General features: G+C 37.3%; 1 protein-coding gene across 2 annotated transcripts in view; it reads right to left on the bottom strand.

The window, feature by feature from the left end:
• The window catches only part of snap25 (synaptosome associated protein 25kDa), a 48,436-nt gene that overhangs the window by 4,797 nt on the left and 20,223 nt on the right, over nt 1–23,416 (bottom strand). The window contains exons 2-6 of one of the 2 annotated variants that reach the window (XM_015391894.1): nt 21,708–21,850; nt 19,986–20,027; nt 14,056–14,104; nt 9,411–9,528; nt 908–1,027 (exon numbers count right to left, since the gene is read on the bottom strand). In XM_015391894.1, coding sequence (XP_015247380.1) covers nt 908–1,027; nt 9,411–9,528; nt 14,056–14,104; nt 19,986–20,027; nt 21,708–21,779 — 401 coding nt within the window. In that variant the 5' untranslated portion in view covers nt 21,780–21,850. Of the gene's footprint in view, nt 1–907; nt 1,028–9,063; nt 9,182–9,410; nt 9,529–14,055; nt 14,105–19,985; nt 20,028–21,707; nt 21,851–23,416 lie in introns of both variants that reach the window. The other variant, XM_015391893.1, reaches the window with a different exon arrangement.

Below are 23,416 nucleotides of genomic sequence, written 5' to 3' on the forward strand. Positions count from 1 at the left end.
ACTCACTCACTCACTCACTCACTCACAAACTTTGATTGATTGCATCAGTCGACCTAATCAAAGTCACATGATTCAATCAGAGAAAGCAATTACTTAATCCTAAACTCAGTTGGCCGAGTACGACTGCACTGTATTTAGTCCCAGGACGTATGTCTTCACTGGCAATCCGGATAATGTTTAATCGTACGAGAGTTTCTACTTGTTTTTTTTTTTTTTTTTTTTTTTTTTTACCAGCTTTGCACATCTTAAGACTTAATTCTTCCCATTGTTCCTGGCTGAAATTCTCCAGATGGAGCATAGTGGTTGACAAGGACCTGTGAATGTCACAGTTTTTAGTCCTGCTATAGTTTTGTCATTGGATTATGTCTGGACTTGGACCCAAGTTCGTCTTCTGATTCATGCTTCCTTAGTTCCGTAGCATTTGTTAAACTACAGATGAATCTGGAAGGCTTTCCTTCTGCAGCAGATTTCTTCCTGCCACTCTTCCCTTAAGGCCAGGTTTGTGGTGCCGTGATGAATGGCTGTCCTGCCAACAGTCTCCACCTAGGATGAGGATCTCTGTAGCTCCTCCAGAGTACCACGGGCATCTTTGCTGCTTCCCTATATATTGTTCTCCTTTTCAAGAACCTAACAGCTAGATGAGCAGCGCACTTTACCTTTGTAAACTGTGAGTTAAGCCAAGCTCTGTGGTATCGTGTTAAACAATGGTTGGACACAACTGCATCCTTCAGTGAGTATAATTACAGTATATTTGCAAGATTATTTACTTACTCAAGCCCTTTGCTCTGGATAAATCGATTATATTTCTAAAGCATGCTGATAAATCTTTAGCCGTCGTTTAGCTCAGTTTTGCGGTTTCCCCGCCATCCTTAGCATTAGGTGATTTAAAAATGAACTTTAATCTCACCTGCGGATAAAGCCTCCACTGATGGCCATCTGTTCACGTTCGTCGACCACACGGGCAGGCTGGCTGGCCACAACCCCATCCTGGTTGTTCCCCCAAGCCTTGCTGGCTCCACTCTTCATTCTAAATGCCGGCAGTGATGGGGAGGTGCGAGGAAATGTAGTTACTCAGCGGTTTGAGAAAAACAGTCATGGACCTCAACCATCTGGCTTCCTATTACTTAAAATCTATGGAAAAAAGCCTTAGGTTTGAGGTTCTGCAGCATCACATTGATATTAATCTCTATGTAGGATGGTTGGTTGGCACAAAGGTGTTAACTGGTTACATGCACATAAATATATGGAGGGGACTAGACTAAGTCAAGCAAAGCAAGGCAGGCATGGACTGGGTTTAGTGGGTACAAGCTCGTTCTGTTATAACAAACTATCACAGTTATATTTTCTTGTTATAAAACATACAATACAGACTAAAGCAATCACAGTTATAAAAAGTGTGTGTTTTACTACTATCCACATTGTTCTAATCATTTTTTCCACAATCACAATCCCCCCCCCTCCCAAACAGAGAAGACAATAAGCTTCTGCAGACACACAACAGGGACAAACAGGACAGTGACATTTTTAAGACGGACGACGATCAGTGCTGAGAACAAACTGTTAAAAAACGACATGAGGATACACAGCAAAATAAATAAAACTGGCAGGAGGTACGTAGAGAATAACGGTCTTATTTACTTTTACTTTGTAAAAAAAAAAAAAAAGAACATTCCCTCTTCCTCCCTAAACATCATCCTTGGTTTTAATATTTTATATGCAATCTCTTCCATTCTAGGTTCAGAATTATGGGAAATCTAAGATTCTTGGCAGGAGTCAGACGATATAATAGGGATTTAGATCAGTTGAGAGTCCTCAGATGTGGCATATATCAGCTTGTGCAGAAAATATCCTGACAAATACAGCTGTGCTAACATGCTGTGAAACCAAACGGCTCAGGTTTGCAAATGTCACCTCACCGATTATGCTCAGACCTTCTGATTCATCAGGATCAGGTTTAGCTCTACATCTGACAGACAGAAAAGTGATAAGATATAATAATAATTATTATTGCATTCAATGCACTGTTTATCTGAGAGCCTATTGTTATAATAGTCACATATCTTCATCTTTCTCTCTGATCATTTTAGCATCATTCTGTCACTTGTTTTTACATCTAATGGCTTTCGATGAAGAGCTTTGTTGATTCTGTGTGGATCGCTTCTCTATGCTGATGGCTCAGCCTCCTACATGGTTATTATTAATAGACATAGACTGAGGCAAGGCTTGGCTTAGCTCCCTGTCCCTGCTAACACACCACAATGTGCTAAGCAGATCAGACAACTCCAATTCCTTTCTTCTTGTTCATTTTTCAACTTTTTTTTGTTTTACCATTTATATTCTCTTTGCTCTACCTTGAAAGCTGTCATGTGCCTTCTCCTCTCATACCATCTTTCTTCTCAGTTTACTGCTCTGTTGCTGGATTTGAAGCACTTAGGTGGGTGACAAGATCTCTACTCATTAAAAAACACAAGTATGTTTTTCAAATCAATTCAAAATGTTTAAATCTGTATGTTTGAGAATTTATATTGAGATATAAAATAAAGTAGTCAATCAGCTGCTTTGGGTAAGCTGATTGCAGTATTTTTTATTCACTTAGGTGATAAAAACATATTAAAAACATCAATCGTTCTCTTTCTTGTCACAATTAGAAACCTTACCAAGGCTTATTGTTGAGGTTGGTTTGTTAGAACATGCTTAAGTTACTCTTCTTCCATCTAAGATTATAGATTGATTGTAACTCAAGTGCTGAACTGAAGTTTCATGTTTACACTGGGAAAAAAGAAAAAAAAAGAAAGCAGAATATCTTTTTGTTGTTGTGAGGCAGAATCTTCCTGTATATATAATGTAATCAAGAAGCTTTCTTATTTTTCTGAGAATGTGTCTGCTACATTATATCGTTAAAAGAACGGAAATAATTAATCAAAAATAGTTCGTTAAAGATTTCTATAAAAAGCAATTCCTGTAAATATATAGCTTGGCGAGCTATATTAATGCTTTACGCAGACCATAATTCAGCCTCGTAAACCCTGGTTCGCTCTGGCTAGATCTGCCTGGAAAAAAAAGGGCCACCCCATGTGTGTGCTCAGCTGAACCAACAGCCTTTACCCCTCCTGACGTGGTGATTTTTAACTATTTGACTCAAATCTGCATTGAATTAGATGCATATTTGCATTGTGCTTTTTATTAATTATCACAGACTTTTTTCTTCCAGGTATTTTTTCCCCCATTCCTCCCTATATTTCTGCATCTTTTTTTTTTTTTTTTTTTTTTTTGAGGAGGAGCATCATTTTGTGAAGGTGCACCACCCCCAAAAGCAGCATCAGCATTTCAATTACCCCGTTTGTCCCCCATACTGCTCTGTTGTCTCCCACTATCTTCTCCATAAGTAACACTTGGCTCCACCAATGGAATGAGGGTATTCTGGATTGTAACGTATATGTTGTCAGCTCACTGGTCAAAACGCAGGACAGGGCCCAGGAACAAGTTTACCGTAAGTTTTGTATCTAGCGTGCCCTTGTTCTTCATTTTCTGTTAGCTTCTTAATGATAATTTTTTTACTCTCACAGTAGTAGAGACAAAGTATGTTCCTTTTCCACTAAATAAAAGGACAGGTACTTCTATATCTAAATACGGAATGATTCCGTGTTTCAAGGGCTGGTTGGCAACCCTATGCCCACATCAATCACAGCACAGAAGGCGTCACTTTAAGATGTGTGAATCTCAGAGCCAGATTTACCCATAATGAATAGAATAGGAAATCCCTTTATTGTCATAGAATGGGGAAACTGCTGTTACAGCAGTAAGAAGATTATAGAAAAAATGGTCACACAAATATGGACCTTAGAAAAATGTATAAGAATAACATAATAGTGAAAAGTTAAAAAATAGACCTATTAATTACTGTGCTGTAAAGTGTTTTAATAATATAAATACTGTGCAATAGTATTAAGAACGTAACAGAGAGCACAGCTTTTATCCTCAGATCTTTTTATGCAAGACCTGCAGAAAAGTTCACTGGAGAATTTCTTCAACATGTTTCACTGACTGCAAAATTACAAATTGCTTGGAGATTTGGCATCACACCTGTTTCTGATTGGTTTTACCCTGATGAGGCTGGCCCTGTTGTCACTACCCAGATCCGTCCCAGAAACACTATCATTCTGCATATGCGCTATCAGCTCATCTGCGCATGCTCATCCAGATATAAATCCTGGTCCTTTTCGATTTTATTTTGTTAAAAATACCTAAATGACATTTTCCGTCCCCAAAGATAGTGAAGATACTAAAATATAATGTGTTAAAGGTTAACTATGTATTTCCTGAGAAATTAAATGCCTTAAAATCTTGTTTTATCACTGTTTTATGAATGCCTGATCTGCACCAGAAATGGGATCCTACGCTACTTCAGGTGGCTTAGCTTTAAATCTAGTCTTTTAGAGTTTTATGTTTTTGTTGCGTTTTAATCTTATGCTATAGGTGCGTAATCTAAAGAAGGAAGCAACTAAAATGCAGATAAACATGTTTAATCATATTTTGCCAGACTGCCCTGAGCATGTCCCATGATGACGTCAAAGAAGCAGTTTAACGGAGAAAATGTAAAAAGCATAAAAATCGTCTCACAGAAGTCATGAAATTTTTTTTAAAGATGTGTATTAGCATTCTTTGGTGAGTTAAGAATAGAAATAAGTAGTTTTAGTACCATAATTACATTATATATAGACACCGGGATGTATATCTGTTTGCGCATGTGCAGAACAGATCGTGCGTCCTGGATCCCGTCAGCTAACTCTAAAATAGAGAATGTAAAATATCTGACAATCTCTAGTTTATCTGTCCAGTTTTAAATACAAATTTCAGACAGGATAAAATAGGCTGAACTGAGGAGAAATTCTGCATGAGTGGATGAATACTTTTAGAACTCTATCATACGATTAAAATTGCAAATGTAAATTTAAAATCTAACAAAGAATGGATCTGATCCATCATCTGCAATGTTTCCAGCCCCTTGCGTTTATCCCTGTCACTATTAATGTTTTTCTATAAACAAACTGCACTTCAACTGAACATCTCTTTGCACTCTTGATGTTCGCTGTTTTTTTTTACATTATTAAGACGTAAAGAAGGGGCCAATTTGGAGAAACTAAGGAGTTGGAAATACAGATAATTGCTATTAAATGTAATGAGTAAATGTAATTCATTAGAAAAATAAATACTAAAGTTATACTCAAGTTAGAAGCTCACATCTTTAGTTCAAAATCTAAACATTTTCATTTAATTAAAAATAAATTGAAGTTGAATTTTTTACAATCTGAACAATTTCTTTAAAAACTAGCTTTGCTCTTGAAAAATAGATTTTTCAACAATAAGAATACCACAAAAAAGTTAATTTTCTCTTTCTTTTTTTGTTTTGTCACATGTAAGCACAACAAAAATTAAAAGCGTAGAAAAATATATACCCATAAATTAATATCCTCCCCCGCTCTTTCTTTACTGTCACTAACCAGACATTCTGTCTCGCCTTGTTAGCTGAATGGACTGCTACACCCCTAATGCCCAACTTTACTTAGGTTTTCTGTTATTGAAGTAGAAAATAAACATGCTAGATGCTTTGAGTCCTAAGAAACTAAACTTGTTCTCTATTAATGTTCTTGTTCTCTTTGATTAAGCCATCCACTGCACACACAGACAGCTAGAATGTGAAGGCATTTCGGAGCTGCAGAAATCCAACCAAATGCTTTGTTTTCCTCATTCTAAAAACGTTCCTTTTGTGCAGTCAGATTGAGTCAACGTCCCAGCAGACTGCCATGCCACTATCTGATAAGACTGACCTACATGTGAGCCAGCCGCCTGAGGGAGAAGAAGCTTTGCAAACAGAAATGTTTTGAAGCACCCAGTGCAGGATAGGGGCTAATTCAGCACAGGGCTCAGCAGGAGAGGTGGCACTGCAGAGAAACTGCAGCAGATCCGGCGGAGAAACAAGACACGCAGCTGAGGACTTGATCACTACATGAAGCCATGTAAAGACGAGGGAACCAGAGACATGATGCAGCTATTTACACGTTAACCCCGACGCTGCTGGATTAGAGTCACGCTTGCAGACATAAATTCAAATATTTTGAGGGGGAGGTTTTGAATATTTCCTATTGCTGTCTTTGTCTTGTACAGCTTTTTTCAATCCCTTTTTAATCAAGATAAATTATTTTTTTTCTGATCCCATAAAATATAGAGCGTAGTGAAGAAATCTTTACTAAAAACCCAAAATGTTACATAGGAGGATAGTTTCTCATTTACCAATTCATCGTACCAAAATACAACACAGACATGACTGTTTTAGTTTTTGAGGAATATAGCCATTTATGACTCTCTGCCATCTTGTCCCCTTTTCACTGGAAAGTCTTAGATCAAGCTTCTAACCCTAAAAATTGGATAAAACCTGAAGAAGACGTCTTCCCTTTTTGTTTATCAGCCATCATAAGAACCTTTGGGATTATTATGAAGAATTGCTGTTATGTGTTGCATTTCAAACATGCAAGAGCATTCCCAGGGTCATGCTCGCCAGTCATTCCATGTCACCAGTGGTCGGGGAGGAGCAGGGTGTTCAGGGGGAGGGAGGGCGTTCTCGTTCCCTGTAAAAAGGTGAGGGTCTACTGGATGTTAGAGCGGTGTGGTGGAAGAGATCATGCAGATGAGGAGAAGTGTCAAACAGTCCTTGACCAGGCTGCCCAAATGCATTTTGGGACTAAGATTGAAAACTATTCATGCCCTAATCGATATAGAGTGAACATCTGAGTTCCAATATGCTTTGGGAGCCTCAGCCCTGCTCTTTTTTGTTAAAATCTCATTAGTTTTAGTTGGAAAGGCCAACAGAGACAGTGATATCTTTTAAAAGTCCACTCTTAGCGCCACTTTTTTTAAATACCAGGAAAATATATTCTTGCTCGGAAGCAATCAGCACATGATTGATTGATGTAGTTATCAAAGTGTTGTGCACCAGCACACTATGTCCAGCCTTTATACATTTTCACCAGTACAAATGATTGAAAACGGTCTTCCATAGTGGGGACACTGAAATGTAAAAGTCTCTTGAACTGTAAGAAGAAGTGTGAGTTCAGAGAATAGGGCACTGGGAGAAGGGCACTTAGTAGAAAGGAGTTAATTGAGGCACTTGATGAACTGTGGCCTTGGTTGAGTGGGAGGAAGCTTGAAAACAAGTTCTAGTGTTGCTTTAATGGTTATTCATGCAGCCTTTTTATATAGGTATGACTAATGGCGATAAATTGCAGTAATCATAAATAGGAAATTGTGAAAATTCCCAAAACTAATTACATAGAAGTGCCTAATCTGAATAGAAATGGGGAATATTGTGAGATGTAAAAATATTGGGATGGTTGCATGTCTAGAGATTATTCCGGAGGTGAAGCCCTCAAAAGAACATAAGGCTACTGCATTTACCGGCAGTTATACTCTTTGCAGTAATGCATCAAGAACCTATGCAAATCTACATTAAAGTAAAAAAAAAAGTCTATTAAAGCAAATCAAAAATGATCTGTAGTTGAACTCATTTAAATATATTGTTATGGTGCCGAGGCATGGGCAATAATAACTTACTTTGTTATTAAACATTTTTTGTAGAACTTCCTTCAATAAAAGCAACCATAGAAAGAACTCCTCAGTCTGTAACTGCCTACATATTTAATTTCGCGACAACTTTGTAAAAATCTGCCACTAGCCATTACAAAGTAAGTCTGTTTAATACCATTTTTAAATATAACTAAGCTGTTATTGCTGTTCTGATTGAACCATATAACTCAGAGGGCTTTGAAAAAAATGGGAGTGATTTTGTGATAACTAAAGAAGTACTATTTATCTCTAATGAGATAATGTTTTTGAATTACAGTGGGCAGATATGTCTGCTAAGCTCTGTACCTAAGCAGATGACTAAACAACCTGTCACTATAAACTTGTTAATTCGGTGTAAATTTAAAAAATATTAATTGACAAAGTTTGTTATAGCTAAAATAATTAGCACTATAAAAATGAAACAAGGAGGTTTAGTAAAGTACTTATCTTAGATTTCTGATTAGATATGCTCTTGTATGTGTATAGCTACTAGTTTTTGATCTTTAGAATACTGCTCTCCCCTAAATACTCACTTTTAAGTTCACATTTCATTATTTTAACTCAAGTTTACTTGTAATGATTCTAATTTTATACTTTTTGTAATTCCCTTATGGTATTAATAATTCATTAATGTACTCTAATACAATATGATCTAATTTAATATTCCAAGTTTATCTTAGCATGAACAAGACATAAAACAATGCTATATTTCAATTAAACCACTGTCCTGTATGTAAATAAAACACTTATTTTAAGCCTTTAAGCTAATTAGGCCTTTGGAAGGTTACCTATAAAACTAATAGAAAAAAAACAACATCAATAATCTAATCTAATCTTAAATGTTATTTTAATATGGTGCCATTTGGAAATATTGTTTGCTTTTTTGTTTTAATTGAAAGCATTTATTTTAAACATCGAGTAATAGAGTGAAGATTGGATATGGTTGTATTCTTTGAACCAACAATGCAAAAAATATGTACCAATCTCTTTAATACCAGAAATGTTTATGCTGGTTTATAATCATAATTCCTAGATTATTGCCCATTCCTCGTGGCCTCTTCATTTCCTTCATTTCTTTCAAATATCGACACTGAGGGAAATTTGAGCAATTAATAGCAGCCAGGTTAGGATAGTATATCAAGTGAAGATTTTTGATTTGTTTTATTTGTAAGTGAATTTTAAAGATGAACTACTGTCTCAGACATGAGCTCTTGAAAAATATTCTTCAGTTTCACTTCAAGGGCGACGCACCTCTTTGTGAGGCTATTTTAAAGAATATCATCCACCCGTGTCCCATTGTATAGATGGTTATTATTGGAACTGGAGCAGAGCAGACTATTGGCTAATGGCCATTGTGATGTCACTTCTTCCTCTGTTGTTTTTTTATTTGTTATTTAGTGTCTTTTTTAATGGCAGGCAGGCAGGCAGGCAAGCAGCACCTACTTGTTACATGGACAGGAGCAAAGACCACAGAATTTCCCTAGATCGTTCAAATTCTTTTCTGCATCCTTCATGTCCTTATTGATTTGGTCCATTCCTTCCTCGATGCGCTCCAGTTGCTCTGATTAAACACAAGTCATTTATCCCCCACAGAACGAAGCACGAGGAGAAAGAGAGAAAGAGAGAGAGAAGAAGGCGAGAGAAAGAGAGAGGAGACAAAGGAGAGAAGACAACAACTTCAGACACTCACTATGACAAAAGAAAGAAAAACAAAACGAGAAAAAAAAAGAGGAAAAACTGGACGCCACCACATATGCAAAGAACCTTTTGGGCACATTGTCAGTACCTACTTGTTACATGGACATATGAAAAGCCCACAGCATTTCCCTAAATCTTTTAAATTTTTCTCGGCTTCCTTCATGTCTTGGTTGATATGGTTCATGCCCTCCTCAACACGATCGAGTTGCTCTGGTCAGGACAAAGGGATGACAGTAGTGGAATGAATTTCATTGACTGATTGACAGAAATATGAGATATGACGAACAGCAACTGAGGTGTTAATGTGAGCGTGTTTAAATTGGTGTGCAGACTAAAACAAATATTAATGAGTTTACGGGAGAAATTAAGACTTTCCAACGTCAAACAGAGCAAAGCCATGGCCACCTGAGGTGAAATATGGCCACCAGAAATACTATATAATCTAATTCTACTTGTAAACGTCTACCTGTAAATGTAAACGAGAAAATACTTTTATTTTTTTTTTAACTCATCAAGGTTTTAGTAAGCTTTATTACATCTAGCTTTACAAGCTAAGCTAAAAGTTTGGCTGCGAGGTTGAAGGTGTTCTTATTCGTCTAGTTTAAAACTAGTTTCCCTTATAAGAAACATTCCTTTCTTTTATTAATTGAGCTCTCACCTTATTCTGTATTCCAGTTGTTCAAATAAAGTCAGGATTTCTTATTTTTAAAGGCTAAATCATCAACTAAAACTAGCTCTGAAATCAGATCTTTGACTTTAAAAATCTGTTTTTTTCCCTTTAGAGTCTGCAAATAGTATTCAGTGTTAATTAGGTTATGATTTATAATAATTACCATGTTTGCAAAGAAAAGCAAGTAGCCAATCCTATTGTTTTTTTTCCTACAGATCAGTTTACGTCAAACAGATCTGATTCAGAGTGTCGTTGCCGAGTTGCATTTCCTCAACTTGACTGATTTCTGACTGCGATTGCATTCTGAGTTACTGATGTTGGAGGCGTTATCATGCTGATGTGGTGGATGGAGAGTTAGCAGCTATTTCTCCAAGTGAATTTGTTTTGGGACAGAGATAAAATGTCAGTAGAGCGTGACAGCAGGTGGCACAGTTAAATATGGAGTGGATTCAGGAATCAGTTCATTGACTGTAAAGATTTGTTCAACCCTTGGTTGGCATGCACTTATGAAAGTGGTAAAGACATCAAGCAAATATAAAAACTGATGCCATTTTCTTAGTTAGGTGGATTTAAGCTAACACCAAACCCCTTTGCCAAAATATGCTCATCTATCATATGAAAATCTAATTACAATATACCCCTCAGATTCCATATAGTCAGCCTCTATAGCTGCTTTTGTGATATTTTACAGGTGCAGAGATGCTGTGGGAGTCGTATGCTTTAGGCCCCGTCCACACAAAGTCAAAACGAAAACGAAACGCTGATATTTTCCAAAACGTTTGCCGTAAAGACGGAGACTTAAAATAAATGTGAGCGTCCACACGAATGCATGAAAACGCTGCAAAATGTATGCCAGGCCTGTAAGTGGCGCTGTGGTGCCAAAGCAAAAATAAGCGACGAAATGTTGGGCATGCGCACTAATATTTATACATGGTTGCCCTGCGGGTCCATTTTCGTGGTTCAGTCAAATTCAGGTGCTGAACTATGTCGTCGATATTGCTCTGTTCTTCCTGGAGATATTGCAGAAGAAGAAGATTCTGTTGTAAGCCCGACAGCAGGGTGAGTAGCATTAGCAGCAACGGCGCCATTGTTGTTGTGATACTGTGTCGCGCATGCGTGTTTAGAGGCGACGCTATGACGCATGCATGTAAAAAAAATATATGCGGTTAGAGCGTAAAGATGGAAACGCGAAAACGGCGTTTCGAAATCTTCCCACTCTGAAGGCTGAATAAAAAAAAGATCGTTTACAGACCCCCGAAACGCCGGCTTCGTGTGGATGAGAGGCTGGTTTGGTGAAAAATTTGTGCGTTTAGGCCAGGGTTCGTCTTCGTGTGAACGGGGCCTTAGAGTAAATGCATGGTTTGTCACAGCAAGTCTAGAGCTTATTCCCATTAGAGGCATTTGTGTTGACAGAATTAAGGATGCCCTCATACACAATTAATGATTGGTACAAATGACTTGAATTTATTTTAACTACTGAATAGTTTTTTTACACTTTCAAGTTGCATCCAGGGATTGTACAAATCAGGAAGTGGGCTGAAAGGCGAGAGGTTGAATAGTTTGTCATTACCAGCTAAATCGATCGTTTCTGTTATCCAGTTCTTTTCTCTCTACCCTTATGGTACACCAACATACTGTAGCAGAACTGTTGTCAGAGCTGTTCAAAACCTTGCATCTTTATCTACCAATCAGAGCAAAGTTAAAGACAGCTTGGGCTCATTACTCGTTGTTAAGGATGATTTGAATGTGTGATTTCTAACCAGACCTGTAGTTGCATATGATTTCCGGCAGGTTTTTATTGTGTAAAATGATTCAAGGCAAACAGGGTGGAGAGCTGTTACTAAACCACTAACTGTAAAAAGAACAATATGATCCTGCTGGTTGTTTTGCCCCTTCACCATTTTGTACAGATGCATTTTCGTTTGGTCTCTACCTGCCTAGTTATAAATTACCCAGGAGATTTTGCAACTTATACATTGATAAAGTATCAGTTAATGTTTCAGGGACATTTTATAACTGCTTTAAAGAAATGTGCAATTTTCAGTCCAAGGACTCTGGTTTAATTGTCCCTCTTCTCTTCATTAAGCTCAACTTTGACACTTTCTCCCGCCTTCCCTGGGATTTTTTTCCTAATGAGCACATAACAGCAAATGGGTCAAGCTCTTTCTCCTGCTGTTATAGTGCTGAAACGCTGAGAAAGAGTGGTAGATCCATATCAGCTGACTTTTCTAAAGGTCAGCGACTTCAGAGTGTGGTGTGGTGTTAACAGATGGTCAGTGTGAGCTACTTATCTGAGGAAATAAGGCAAAAAGCCATAGTGACCCATTGCTATATGTCTGATGCCCATTATTTACTTTTTCATTACAATAAATAAACATCGAAATGTTTTCACTTAAAGGCCTATTAAAGGTATAGAGGAGGATCTTTTATATCCAGGTGGATCATCTAAATAAGTGGTCCTCCTAATTGTCAATTATTCCGGTGATATGTTTACATAAGGCCGTCCTAGGTGCTCGTCCCATCAGCTATGCTTTACTGTGAATGGGCACTTTCACCTATATAGATCTGTATATCTGTTGTGAGCTAAGGTTTCAGACAGTAATAGAAGCTCACCTTTCTCACCGCGGTTCTTTGAAAATCGCAGAGGATCGTTGTAGAAAAAGTGTCTATGAAGTGTATGAGAAGAAAGGCCTCAGAAGAGGCAGCTATATCCCATAATACTTTGCGTGGAAAGCTCTCCTACCAAAGCATTATGGGATTTGCTGTCACAGCAGCCCGCTGTCGCCATAGGCTATCACTACCTCACAGCGGGGACTAATAACAAAGATGGCGCAGGTATGGAGGAGTTACGTGACCATCGGAACAAAAAGCTGTAATCACCTGTTTGAAAGATCAGTCAACTGAGTTCGCTGTAAAGTCCACTATATAGTCTCCGCTCTATATAGTGATTGAGGGATTTAGGGGTTAGAGCCAATGTTCAGGCACAGTAAGCTTGTGCCTGAACATTGGCTTGAGCTATGAGAACAGCAACTTTTGGAAAAATGGGCACGTGGAAAAATGGGCTCGTGCACGCTAGATAGACGTTCCCTCTCGGAAGCGGGTACAGGGTTGTGCATGTGCATTTTTTTGTGGAGAGGGCGGGTCTTTTAAAATAAAATCATGAAAATCCTCCATAATAGCTTTAGTGAACCCCCCTACATTGACGGCACTAAATACCAATATGCTACGATTTTTTCCAAATCAACCCATGGAGGCTCATATTTACACTTTACGAGTAATGATAATATTCAGACAAGACTAAACAACTAAATTAAAGTATTAATGAAATGTTATAATTTTAGGATAATTTATCCCCAGATTTTATGAAAACACTGGTAGGTGGATGAGTATCAAGGGATTTTTTTACAGCAACAAACTGAAAGTGAAAAAGAACAACAGGCCAAACATCTCTGTAAAACTCAGGTACAACTTGGTGAAGGGGAAAACTGACCCAGAGACACTATTTAATCCAACAACAATGTTTAGCTGTGGGAGGTTTAGGTACTGCAGTGACGTGCTGTAAATATTCCTCATGAGACCGGTTAATGGTTTTGGCACTTTTCAGAATTCTCTTTTTCTGTCTTAGCTGAAATAAAAGAAGATTAAGAAACAAGGATGAAGTAAAGAAAAACAGTCAGGCAAACCATGGAGAAAATTGTGAACCAAAGTAGAAAAAAAGTTAAAAGAAGCTGAAAGAAAATCTCCAGAAAGCAATATTCCAATCTTCATCGATCAAGTAAGCATGCAGTGAGAAGAACTAAAGAAATCTGAAAGTCAAAATAAAAGCAAATGAAACTGAAAGAAAAATGAATTAGTTTTGAATGCATTTGATTAAAAACAAGCACTTGAATTTGAAACATCTAAGGCATCCACAGTTTTTGTTTATGATAAAACATTTAAAGTACAGAATTAAGATGTGATTAGAATTATAGATGTACACAAGCAGGGCAACTTTGTTCATTAAAAAAAAGATTAGGGTTTTTACAGTAAAAACGTTAAATTGAGCATCACTCATTCTCTCTACTTACCCCCCTGCTCGTCCAGCATAACCAAAGTCCTGATTCCAGCATCTTTGCTCTATTTCCCAGTGAAGGCAAGAGGCGGATGGAAGGTAAGGAAGGCAGACAAAGCAGAGGTCAACAAGGAGAATGAGAACCTGAAAACTATAGACCTGAAAATCACAAGTTTTTATAAATACTTTTCTCTCTTCTATAGGAAAGGCTACAAAATAAACTGCAAGTTACAGTTTCAAAGGATGATGGTGATGACTTTAAAGCTTCAGACCCTTTCAGCCTCCTCAGTAAACTCACATTTAGACCTACACAAGAAAAGTAGATATATAACTTGAATATGTTCTTCAGTAAGTTCAGGAACAACCTCAGCACTCTTCTCTCAGTCTGTGGTGTTTTTCCATATTTTCTGAAAACATTTTCATGTAAAAGTTTTTTTTTTTTAAACTCCATTTCATAATCAATAGAAACAATTTAGTAGCATCTTAAGATCAAACCTTTTTGTTATTGATGCTTTGTCGATTTATGTGAGGTGATGAGCTCAAAGTCGTTGTGATAGGAAGCCCTCTTTCCCATCACCCTAATCTTTAACCCCATCTCCGGATTCAGCTAATGACTGCCTGCTTCACTAAAAAATGCTGATATTCCTACCTGTCAGAGGAACGACTCAGCTAGTGTTAGAAAAAAATATGTAAATTGAAGTTTTTCAGGCATCTGAATAAATGTTGGTTGAACAACGGACAATAAGGGAGAGATGGGAGATTATTCTCTAACAGTGTTAAATACTGTAGAACTGTAGGTATCCTCTTGTAAAAACATCTAATACACTACGAAGAGCAGATTATATCCAGTCTACCATAAATAGACTAAGAGAAAAGAAACTCTGAATTATTCCCAGTAGCTCAGATTATTTGTTGCATACCTCACCAAGACCTTCCTTCATGGATTAATCCTTTTAGGAAAGGCAGTTGTTGGAACTAAAAATCTTAATTTTGAAATAATAAAGAAACCAGTTTAAGTTTTTATTATCCAGACTTGTTCCTTAAAACACACATTGGATAGTGTATTTTAAAGCATAGGAAAAAAAAACCTTACACTTATGTACAAAGTCGGACGTATTCATTAGATAGCTTTGTTGGATTTCCTTGTTTTTTTGTATTGTGTCTTTATTTTCTTGCATCTCCTGGCTAAAGCTATCCTCTTTGAAGAAATATGTGAGCTTCACTGAAGGCATCCATACCTTAAACCTAACAAGTAATTTAAGTTCACTTAAGTCTTTTGCCTTGAGGATAGAAATCAGATTATTAGATTAACAACCTAATTGATAAGCATGCCAGGTAATGATTGAAAGGTGCAAAAATTAGATGGCCTTAATGGGTTTACCTTAAAAACTAAATAATACTCTTAAGAGTTGAACCATGAAATCATTGAGAACAAGGGTAAGGCTACACTTCTTTTAAAGAACAAACATTATACCACAGCAGTAATATTTCCCCTGCAGACTGAAAAACATCCAGTTATTAGCTAAATTCTAAGCATGATCTATGAGATGATCCATACCTCCTGGCAAAGGTTTACTCTTTTGATTCATCTACCGGTTTTCTTTTTGTATTCAGACTTTATTCTGAAGCATTTATGATTGTCTGAAATGTCAAAGAGCTGAGCTCAATCAACTGAAAGAAATACTTCTAACAGATAGGCTTATCTGCTACAAAAACTTACGGTGTAGAAAACATTAAGGTCCATTCACATCTTATACTTTAATCGCTCTCTCTTCTCTGCAGCTTAGAAATGTGGCAATCATCTGTGATCTAATAAATCAGCAGAGGTGTTTCCACATATCTAATCATTAGAGAAGCAATTCAAGTTGATCACTTTTTGCTATTGGTTAGAGGTAACTTCTACATTTTTGCACAATTCTTGCTCAGCTGTGATCAAGGAGTAGGAAATATACACTATACTTTCTTTTTTTCTTTTTTTCTTTCTTTCTTCTGCTAACTTTGGTTATGCCCAAAAGTGTAACTTTGTGTCTATCACTGGGAGGGTTAAGGTCTGCACAGTTGTCACAGTCAGATTAAGTGAGGCAGGCAGTGATTAAATGGGTAAGCAATAGAAAATGAAATGCATCTTTTCAACAGACATGCACCCCCAAATGTCTTCTTTTATTAGATTTTGGGTTATTTACAGAACAACCAACAGGAAAAAAAAATGTCTGCCTTCTTTTTGGCTTTTCATGGTTTCAATGTAAAGCCATCTCATCTGGCCTTGTGTCAAAAGTACGGCAAAACATTGATGGTTGGTAAACAGGTAGGGTTGCACCATGTTTTGCCATAGGCATGTAATAATTTAAAACCACTGGGAGATTATAGTAACTGAAATTGGTGCAAATTAAGCTTCTTGTTATAACTGTTAAATAAGATGCATTCCTATCAATCACCATCTGCAATAGCTGTAAATGTGTAAATGCTCAATGAAGTCACTGGGCACAGACTCAGGTTTTCAGAATACTTTTGCCTGAATAATAATAATAATAAAAAAACACACATAACTGTTAGCATAGAATCTTTTTACGTAATACAGTAAAGTGAATGATTAGTTTGCAAATCTCTACCCTTATTTTCAACAACATCTTTGAGGCCCGAATTTCTTATTTCTTATTTATGTTTTGAATAGATTTTTAAACCAAAAAGGAGAAGTTAACTTGTAAGCTGCTGAGAGAAACTTCTTAAGCTGACTGTAGAACATCTGACAGCTGAAGCCAAGAAGTTGGCCATAGGGGTTTATTTCTTGGATTAAAACGAGGTTTATGGGTTTGGAAACGATCTATTATTTTAGAAAATAAGAAATACATGTGCAGCACATGTTCATTAGCTAACATTAGAAAATGGACCATTCTCTTAATGGCAGACACTGTGCTGTTCCAAATACTGCGAGGGACTCATACATATTATGTAAGACTAATGTAACAAAATTCTGACACAAAGTTGTGTCAACCAGTTTAAAGAAGGACTTAATTGATGTCTGACTGATTTATTTCTTGCTCCACAGGCATCAATAGAAATAACTGACCTGAAATAAACAGAAAAAATCTGCCCCACATCTTTTATAAGATATCACATGTTAAATAATAAAACAACAACAAAACAAAATAATGACCCCAGCCTCCAGAAGAAATCTCAGGTCATGGAAGTGCTAAACTTGAAAAGTGATCTAGAAATTAGTTAAAATATCCATAATTAAGTGTATTCACCCTTAATTTTAGTAGGCAAATTAGATAGTTTGCCAACTGAATGAGTATTTTTACTCTTAAAATAAGATAATTAGATAATATGCACTTAAAATAAGACAAAACAATTGTGTTTTCTTATTTTAAGTGGAAGTTATCTTGTTCCACTGATAAAATGTCTCTTTTACCTCCTCAATCCAAGAACAAATGCAATTATATTAAAAAGAAATGAATTATCTAGATTTCGATTTTTTCCAGTGTAAACTGGGTGTCAGTGATCCACCACAATCATTTCTTTCACATTTCTTAACTCTTCTTTAAAGTCTTTAAACTTTAAACAGATGTATATTTTTAGTCATGGAAGGAAACATGAAGAAAACATTTTTTCTCTTTTAACAACGCAAATAAGATAATCAGGATATAATGGCAATAAAAACAGCTTCAGGCGGTGCTAGATTTAATTATTCTTCATCTAATTTCATTATTTAGTGAAGGCTGTCTTTGAGAGTGGTGTTTTTTTTTGGATGTCAAGTGTAATTAACTCCAATTCTTTTTCTCTAGCTCCTCCAAGCCTGCAGCACAGTTTGTTATTGTGTTTTAATGATATATCTCCATTTATGATCTTTCTAACCTTGAGAGCTGCACTGAGTAACTCTTCCACCTCTACCCCAGCTGCCTACAGCCTTTACGCCCTTTTTCTCAGTTTGCTTGTTGCAGTATTCCCATCAGTGGACCATGGTATCATCTTCCTACCAGTACTAGTGCTTTCAATAGCTCTCTTGAATCTGTGTGTGTGGGTGTGTGTGTGTTCATCTTATCTCTCTCTGACGTCTGCTCATTTCCTGTAATGTGTTATTCACGCCATCATTCAGTTGAGTCACGGTTGACTCAGAGACGGCAGTTAAAGATACACACACCTCAGCATAATAAAAGGAAAAAAATACTGAATTTGTTTCATTAATTAGTGAGATGATCATTATCTTCTTGACATTTAAACATTGATCTACCTTTTTGTTTTTACGTTGATAGGATACAAACTTCAAGCCAGGCTTTTATTTAGAAATTTGTACCACTCTCCTGTGCTGTTATTCTCAGACATGTTGGGAATTGAAGCAAATTATCCATAAAAGTGCATTTATTTCTTATTTTCACAGCTAAAATATTTACATACTTTGTATTTTCCCAATAAAACCACAAACCTCAGTATCTGTGGTTCTGATTTGCGACAGCCCTGATCAAGGTGACTCCTCCAGCCACCCATGTCGCCATCACCGCTATCTATCAAAGTATGTCTCTTATAATCCTTTCACTTTGCAGAACAGCTCAGTCTGAGTCAGTTTGGATGAAAACCTTCGATTGACAACAATAATTCGGTCTTTCTTCTCAAATTTACACCTGGACTTTGACTAGGCCATTTTGAGACATGAATACACTTTGTTAACCTTGCACTGCAAGCTGGATTGCTGCAAGATCTGAGTTTTCAGTCTCACAACAAGTCCATCTTGAAAGACTCCCACTAATACGTCCATCTCTGAACCACCAGTGAGCTGGACCAACGACATGCCAGCAGGGTTTTTTGGGGTGGGACATACAGTCTAGGAATGAGGACAGTTAGAAGGGCCTTGTCAGGGCATTACAAATACGACTACGCTGGAGGACTCACCTGTTGATAACGCAATTGACTCAGTTTTAGCTAAAATAGCGAAGCAAAGAGAAGCACTTTATGCATTTGTAGATAGGAAAGATGAATGTGCTTTTCTCCCGACAGGATTTGGAAAAAGGTTGATACATTAGCTTGCGAAACGTCAAGATTTGCTGCTACGATTGGCTGAAAGTGTATTATGGAAGGTGGGTACTAGCTGGCACATCACCCAGTCAGCCTGAAGTATTGTACTATACGTCCCTCTTTGTCACAGAGCTGTCACAGATTGGCATCAAACTCAACTCAGTTCTACACATTTCAATCTAGCTTACTGCCAAGTTAACACTTTGTAGCTCTGATTGGATGTTTCCTCTTGTTTCACTGGTTGAAGGTAAACCTCCATATTCCTCTCCAGGAATTAAAGTATGATCTGCTCCAATATTCCTTCCTTTAACACCAAGAAGAACCTCTTTGCTTTAAAAAAAAAAAGTTTCCCTACAGAGTACGCATTTGTCACTATATTCCTCCTTGGGTGTGTAGAAAGGAAGTTGTGGAGTACAGTAAAAATGGCTTTGGGATAGTATTGGTTAATAAAAGAGCCCTCTTTAAAGTTTCCCTCACTGTCTCTTTTACCTTTTTTTTCTCTAGTGATCTCAAACAAACCTCAAAGAATCGAGATTAGTTCAGACACGTTTATATTCAGGAATCTCAGAATAATGGGGTTAAACATAAACTACAACCTTACTTTAATTTCTATTTTTGATCTGTTGAATACAATGCTGTTGTATATATATATATATATATATATTAAAGCTTGTGACAACAAGACAAGACAAAAAAGGGGTTTCTGATTATAAATATTCAAATAAGGAGATCTTCAGGAACAAGAGGCATGAATCAAAGTTAATAATTTTTATCACGTTTCCTCTGAAAAAATAGATTTGGCTGCATAGGACTATCAACGTTTTACACTAAACCAGAATGCATTTTATTGTATTTTACCCCATTTTATTATTATTCACATTCTGTCATCATTCTTCATGGATGGGGGATAGTTATTCAAAGTGGGGGTTTTCTTACCTCCTCCACCAGTTGGAGCATACGGCGAGTGCTCTCCAGTGACTGTAAGGAAATGAAACATCAGATTATTATCCATCTCAAGTCACTTAGCTGCTTAAAACTACATACAATCAATGCATCGGCAACACGTAATATACAGTAGAATCGGGTTAAGCAATGCAATATGAGCCATTATTAAAAACGCAGCTTTTATTTTTTTCCCTCACTTTTGATGTGAAGTGGGGGGTCAGGATCTAAAAGCCTCTTAATGTTAAAGACAGGAAAAGTGTTACTGTGTTGCCGCCATTTTGTGCATGCTCTGTGCTGATGCACGTGTGTGTGTTTAATATTCTGCTCAGCTGTGCCACAGTGAGTCATATGTGGAGCTGGAGGGCTCTGGGCCGATCTGCTCTGGGTCCTGACAGAGACTCTCTTTCTCTGTCTGACACAGAGAACAGACAGGAGCTCCCGTACATCAATATTCTCTAACTATCGAGCACTTAGATGTCTGCAGAATTTTTTTGAGACTGCACCACAGATAAAAAAATACTTTTATCCTTATGTAACGCATAAAAAAAGAAACTATTATATTATATGGACTTGTGTTATATGTAGCCTTTATTTGAACCCAGAATTTAAATTCTTTGAAAATTATAATATCATATAAGATAAATAAGGAAAGAATCATTCCGACAGAAATGTCAGAGTGATTAAAAGTATTTTCATTTATCTTCAATCTATACTTGGTTGACAACCTTTTGCATGAATTACTGCATCAGTGCAGCCAAGCATGAAAGCAATAATCCGGTTGTTCTGCTCAGATAGTAACCTTCAGCTCCTCTGCATTGTTGGCTCTGGTGTCTCTTATGGCCAGTGCTCTAAAATGTCCTGGGAGATGGCTGCATTGATTTTGGACTTTCTAAATCCCACTGGTCCAATGCCAGCAGATGAGACAGCTCCCCAAACCATCACTGGGTTTAAAAAACTTTAAGTGGCATGGATTATGTGGTTCTCCATGCTTCCTGCAGACTACATGACCTTTTACTTATACATAAAATGCAAATTTTAATCGCATCCCAAAAGTGGACAATAATACATTGGCAAAAGTCCAATTCTCCTTCTCCACTGCTCAGATAAAATGTTAATGATAATGATAAGATGTTTGACATTTTTGGGGGTTTTATAATAGTTTGATATGAGGAATATGTCATTTGTAACAGGATTGATCTGTGCAAAGTGGCTCCTGAAGCATTGATTCCCATCTTACTCCTCTTTCTGTAAATCTGTTTCAAAGCAGGCGTTATCCAATTAAGTTCTTTTTTGAAAACACATTTTTTCTTACCACTCAACTTTCCATCATATACTTGAAAACAACGCTGAAAAGCAGGAATCCTTCCCGTCTGTTGGATGGCTGGCTAGTCAGCAGCCTTTTATATTTCATAAAATAGAATACATGGAATGCAAAGGTATTTTTTTTTTTACTACTTTTTTCTAAACTATTAACATTATAAATAAATTAAAAACTGTAATATTTCCTTGCACTTTGATAATTCTATATTAATTTATCTGTTTGAATTAAGTGGCAAAAGTAATAATCACATTTTTTATGATACACTATTTTTATGCATAAATATAAGCCGTCACTGCTCTGCTTATTCAGGCTCTCAAATCCCATCTTTATGGGACTGTACTCATGGTAGCACAGTTTGAACAGCTGTAACTGGGCGAGTGTGTTCTTCTCACCTCATCAGCCAGCTGGTCGGCGCGTTGCTGCATATCTGACAACTCATTGCGCATGTCCGCGTCATCTGCCATGGCTGCTGGATGTGGGGGTGGAGAGGGTCTCCAAAAGGGAAGAGAAGATCCTAGTGGGAATTAGGGGTGGGCTGGAAGAGAGAAACATTTCAAGTTTTTAGCTGAATGCTGTGGCCTTTGTGACCTTTCTCTAAGACAAAAAAGTTGCAAACTGAAAGATAAAAGGAACTGGAATATCCCCAAGTACCTGTGTAATGTGCAGCTTAACCTGATGAGTAAATAAAACAGGATCAGGCGGCTGATTATAAGGTAGGATTAAGTAGGATTTTTATAGGATTAGGTTAAAAAGAGACAGAGGTGTTTACAAGTCATCACTCTTTAAGCACAGGTCAGAATCACATGACATCTATTGTCCCTTTGACCCTGCAACACTGTTGTCTATCATCCCTACCGCAAAATATATTTCAACGCATTGCAAACAGCAATGCATTGCATACAGCAACGCGTTGCATGCATGTCATGTTTATTCTATTATTAACAGAAATATGCACAAACAAGCACAGCAGCACGGGCTGCAAACTAATGGATATACCTGAATAAATCTAACAGGAAGTGCTTTTAATTTGAAGAATCTTGCTTCATTAATCACTATATTAAACCAACACTGAGTAACTTTTCAACCTTCAGAAAATATTTTCATAACTTTTGTGATTATAAATCAACTAGATTACACCCCTTTCATTACCTGAGGGGGTCTGCATCGCTTTCAGCAGCGCTGACACTTAAAGAGGGTGGCAGTAACAAAACAACTGCAAATACGTCACTTCCCCTTTTCCTCCGTCCTTATAAAGACAGAAGTCTATGTGACTACAGCTGAATTCCAAAGCGCCCCCTAAGCACTAACCCTTAACTATCAAGTGTCACTCCCAATGAAGTCACATTCGCAGCTGTGGAAGAGGGTGGGGTATAATCGAGAATGGGATAGCCTCTTCCCTATAATGTAAAAGGAAGCAGTCGTTGCTATGCTCCCTTTTTGAAAACAAATGTATACAGTCAAATAAAACTGTTTCAAGGAGGACCTTCCCTTTTGGAATCAATGACGTCCCTTTTCTTTTTCCTACCCTGTGATCAGTGTGACGAAGATGCGGCAAACCAGCAGAACTTATGTTTAAATGCACGTTTCCTCCGCCACTTGGTTGCCTTTACACTCACTGCCAAATTCCAGCGAGTCTGCACTGATGCTGTCTCGCTATTTAAGGACTGTTTAGTCCATTCGCCCTACCTGCTGCTACTACTACTACTTTAATATGGACGACACTTCGCGAAACTCCGCAAATGAAGGTTTAGTGCAGGGGTCTTCAATGTTTTCCAGGCCAAGGACCCCCAAACTGATGGCGAGATGGAGCGGGGACCCCCTAATTATATATATTGTATGAAATCGTTATATCATACTGGTCCTATAGTCACTCTATTACAGATGGAGTAATGTAACTAAAGTAATTTCACCCTGGGATTATTAAAGTATTTTTGATTCCTGGTTGATGGGACAGGTGTTGTGAATGAAACGGTGCCCAGCTTGAAAGAGCTCCTGTGTGTCGCTGAATGTGTGCATTGATAACTGAAAGACATCTTCTGCCTCCATTTATCTGTTTACTAAAATGTGTTGAATTCATGATAAAGTGTATTTAAAGATATTT

Source organism: Cyprinodon variegatus, unplaced genomic scaffold, assembly GCF_000732505.1.
Source record: "Cyprinodon variegatus isolate N-32 unplaced genomic scaffold, C_variegatus-1.0 Scaffold563, whole genome shotgun sequence".
In the NCBI taxonomy this organism is placed as follows: Eukaryota; Metazoa; Chordata; class Actinopteri; order Cyprinodontiformes; family Cyprinodontidae; genus Cyprinodon; species Cyprinodon variegatus.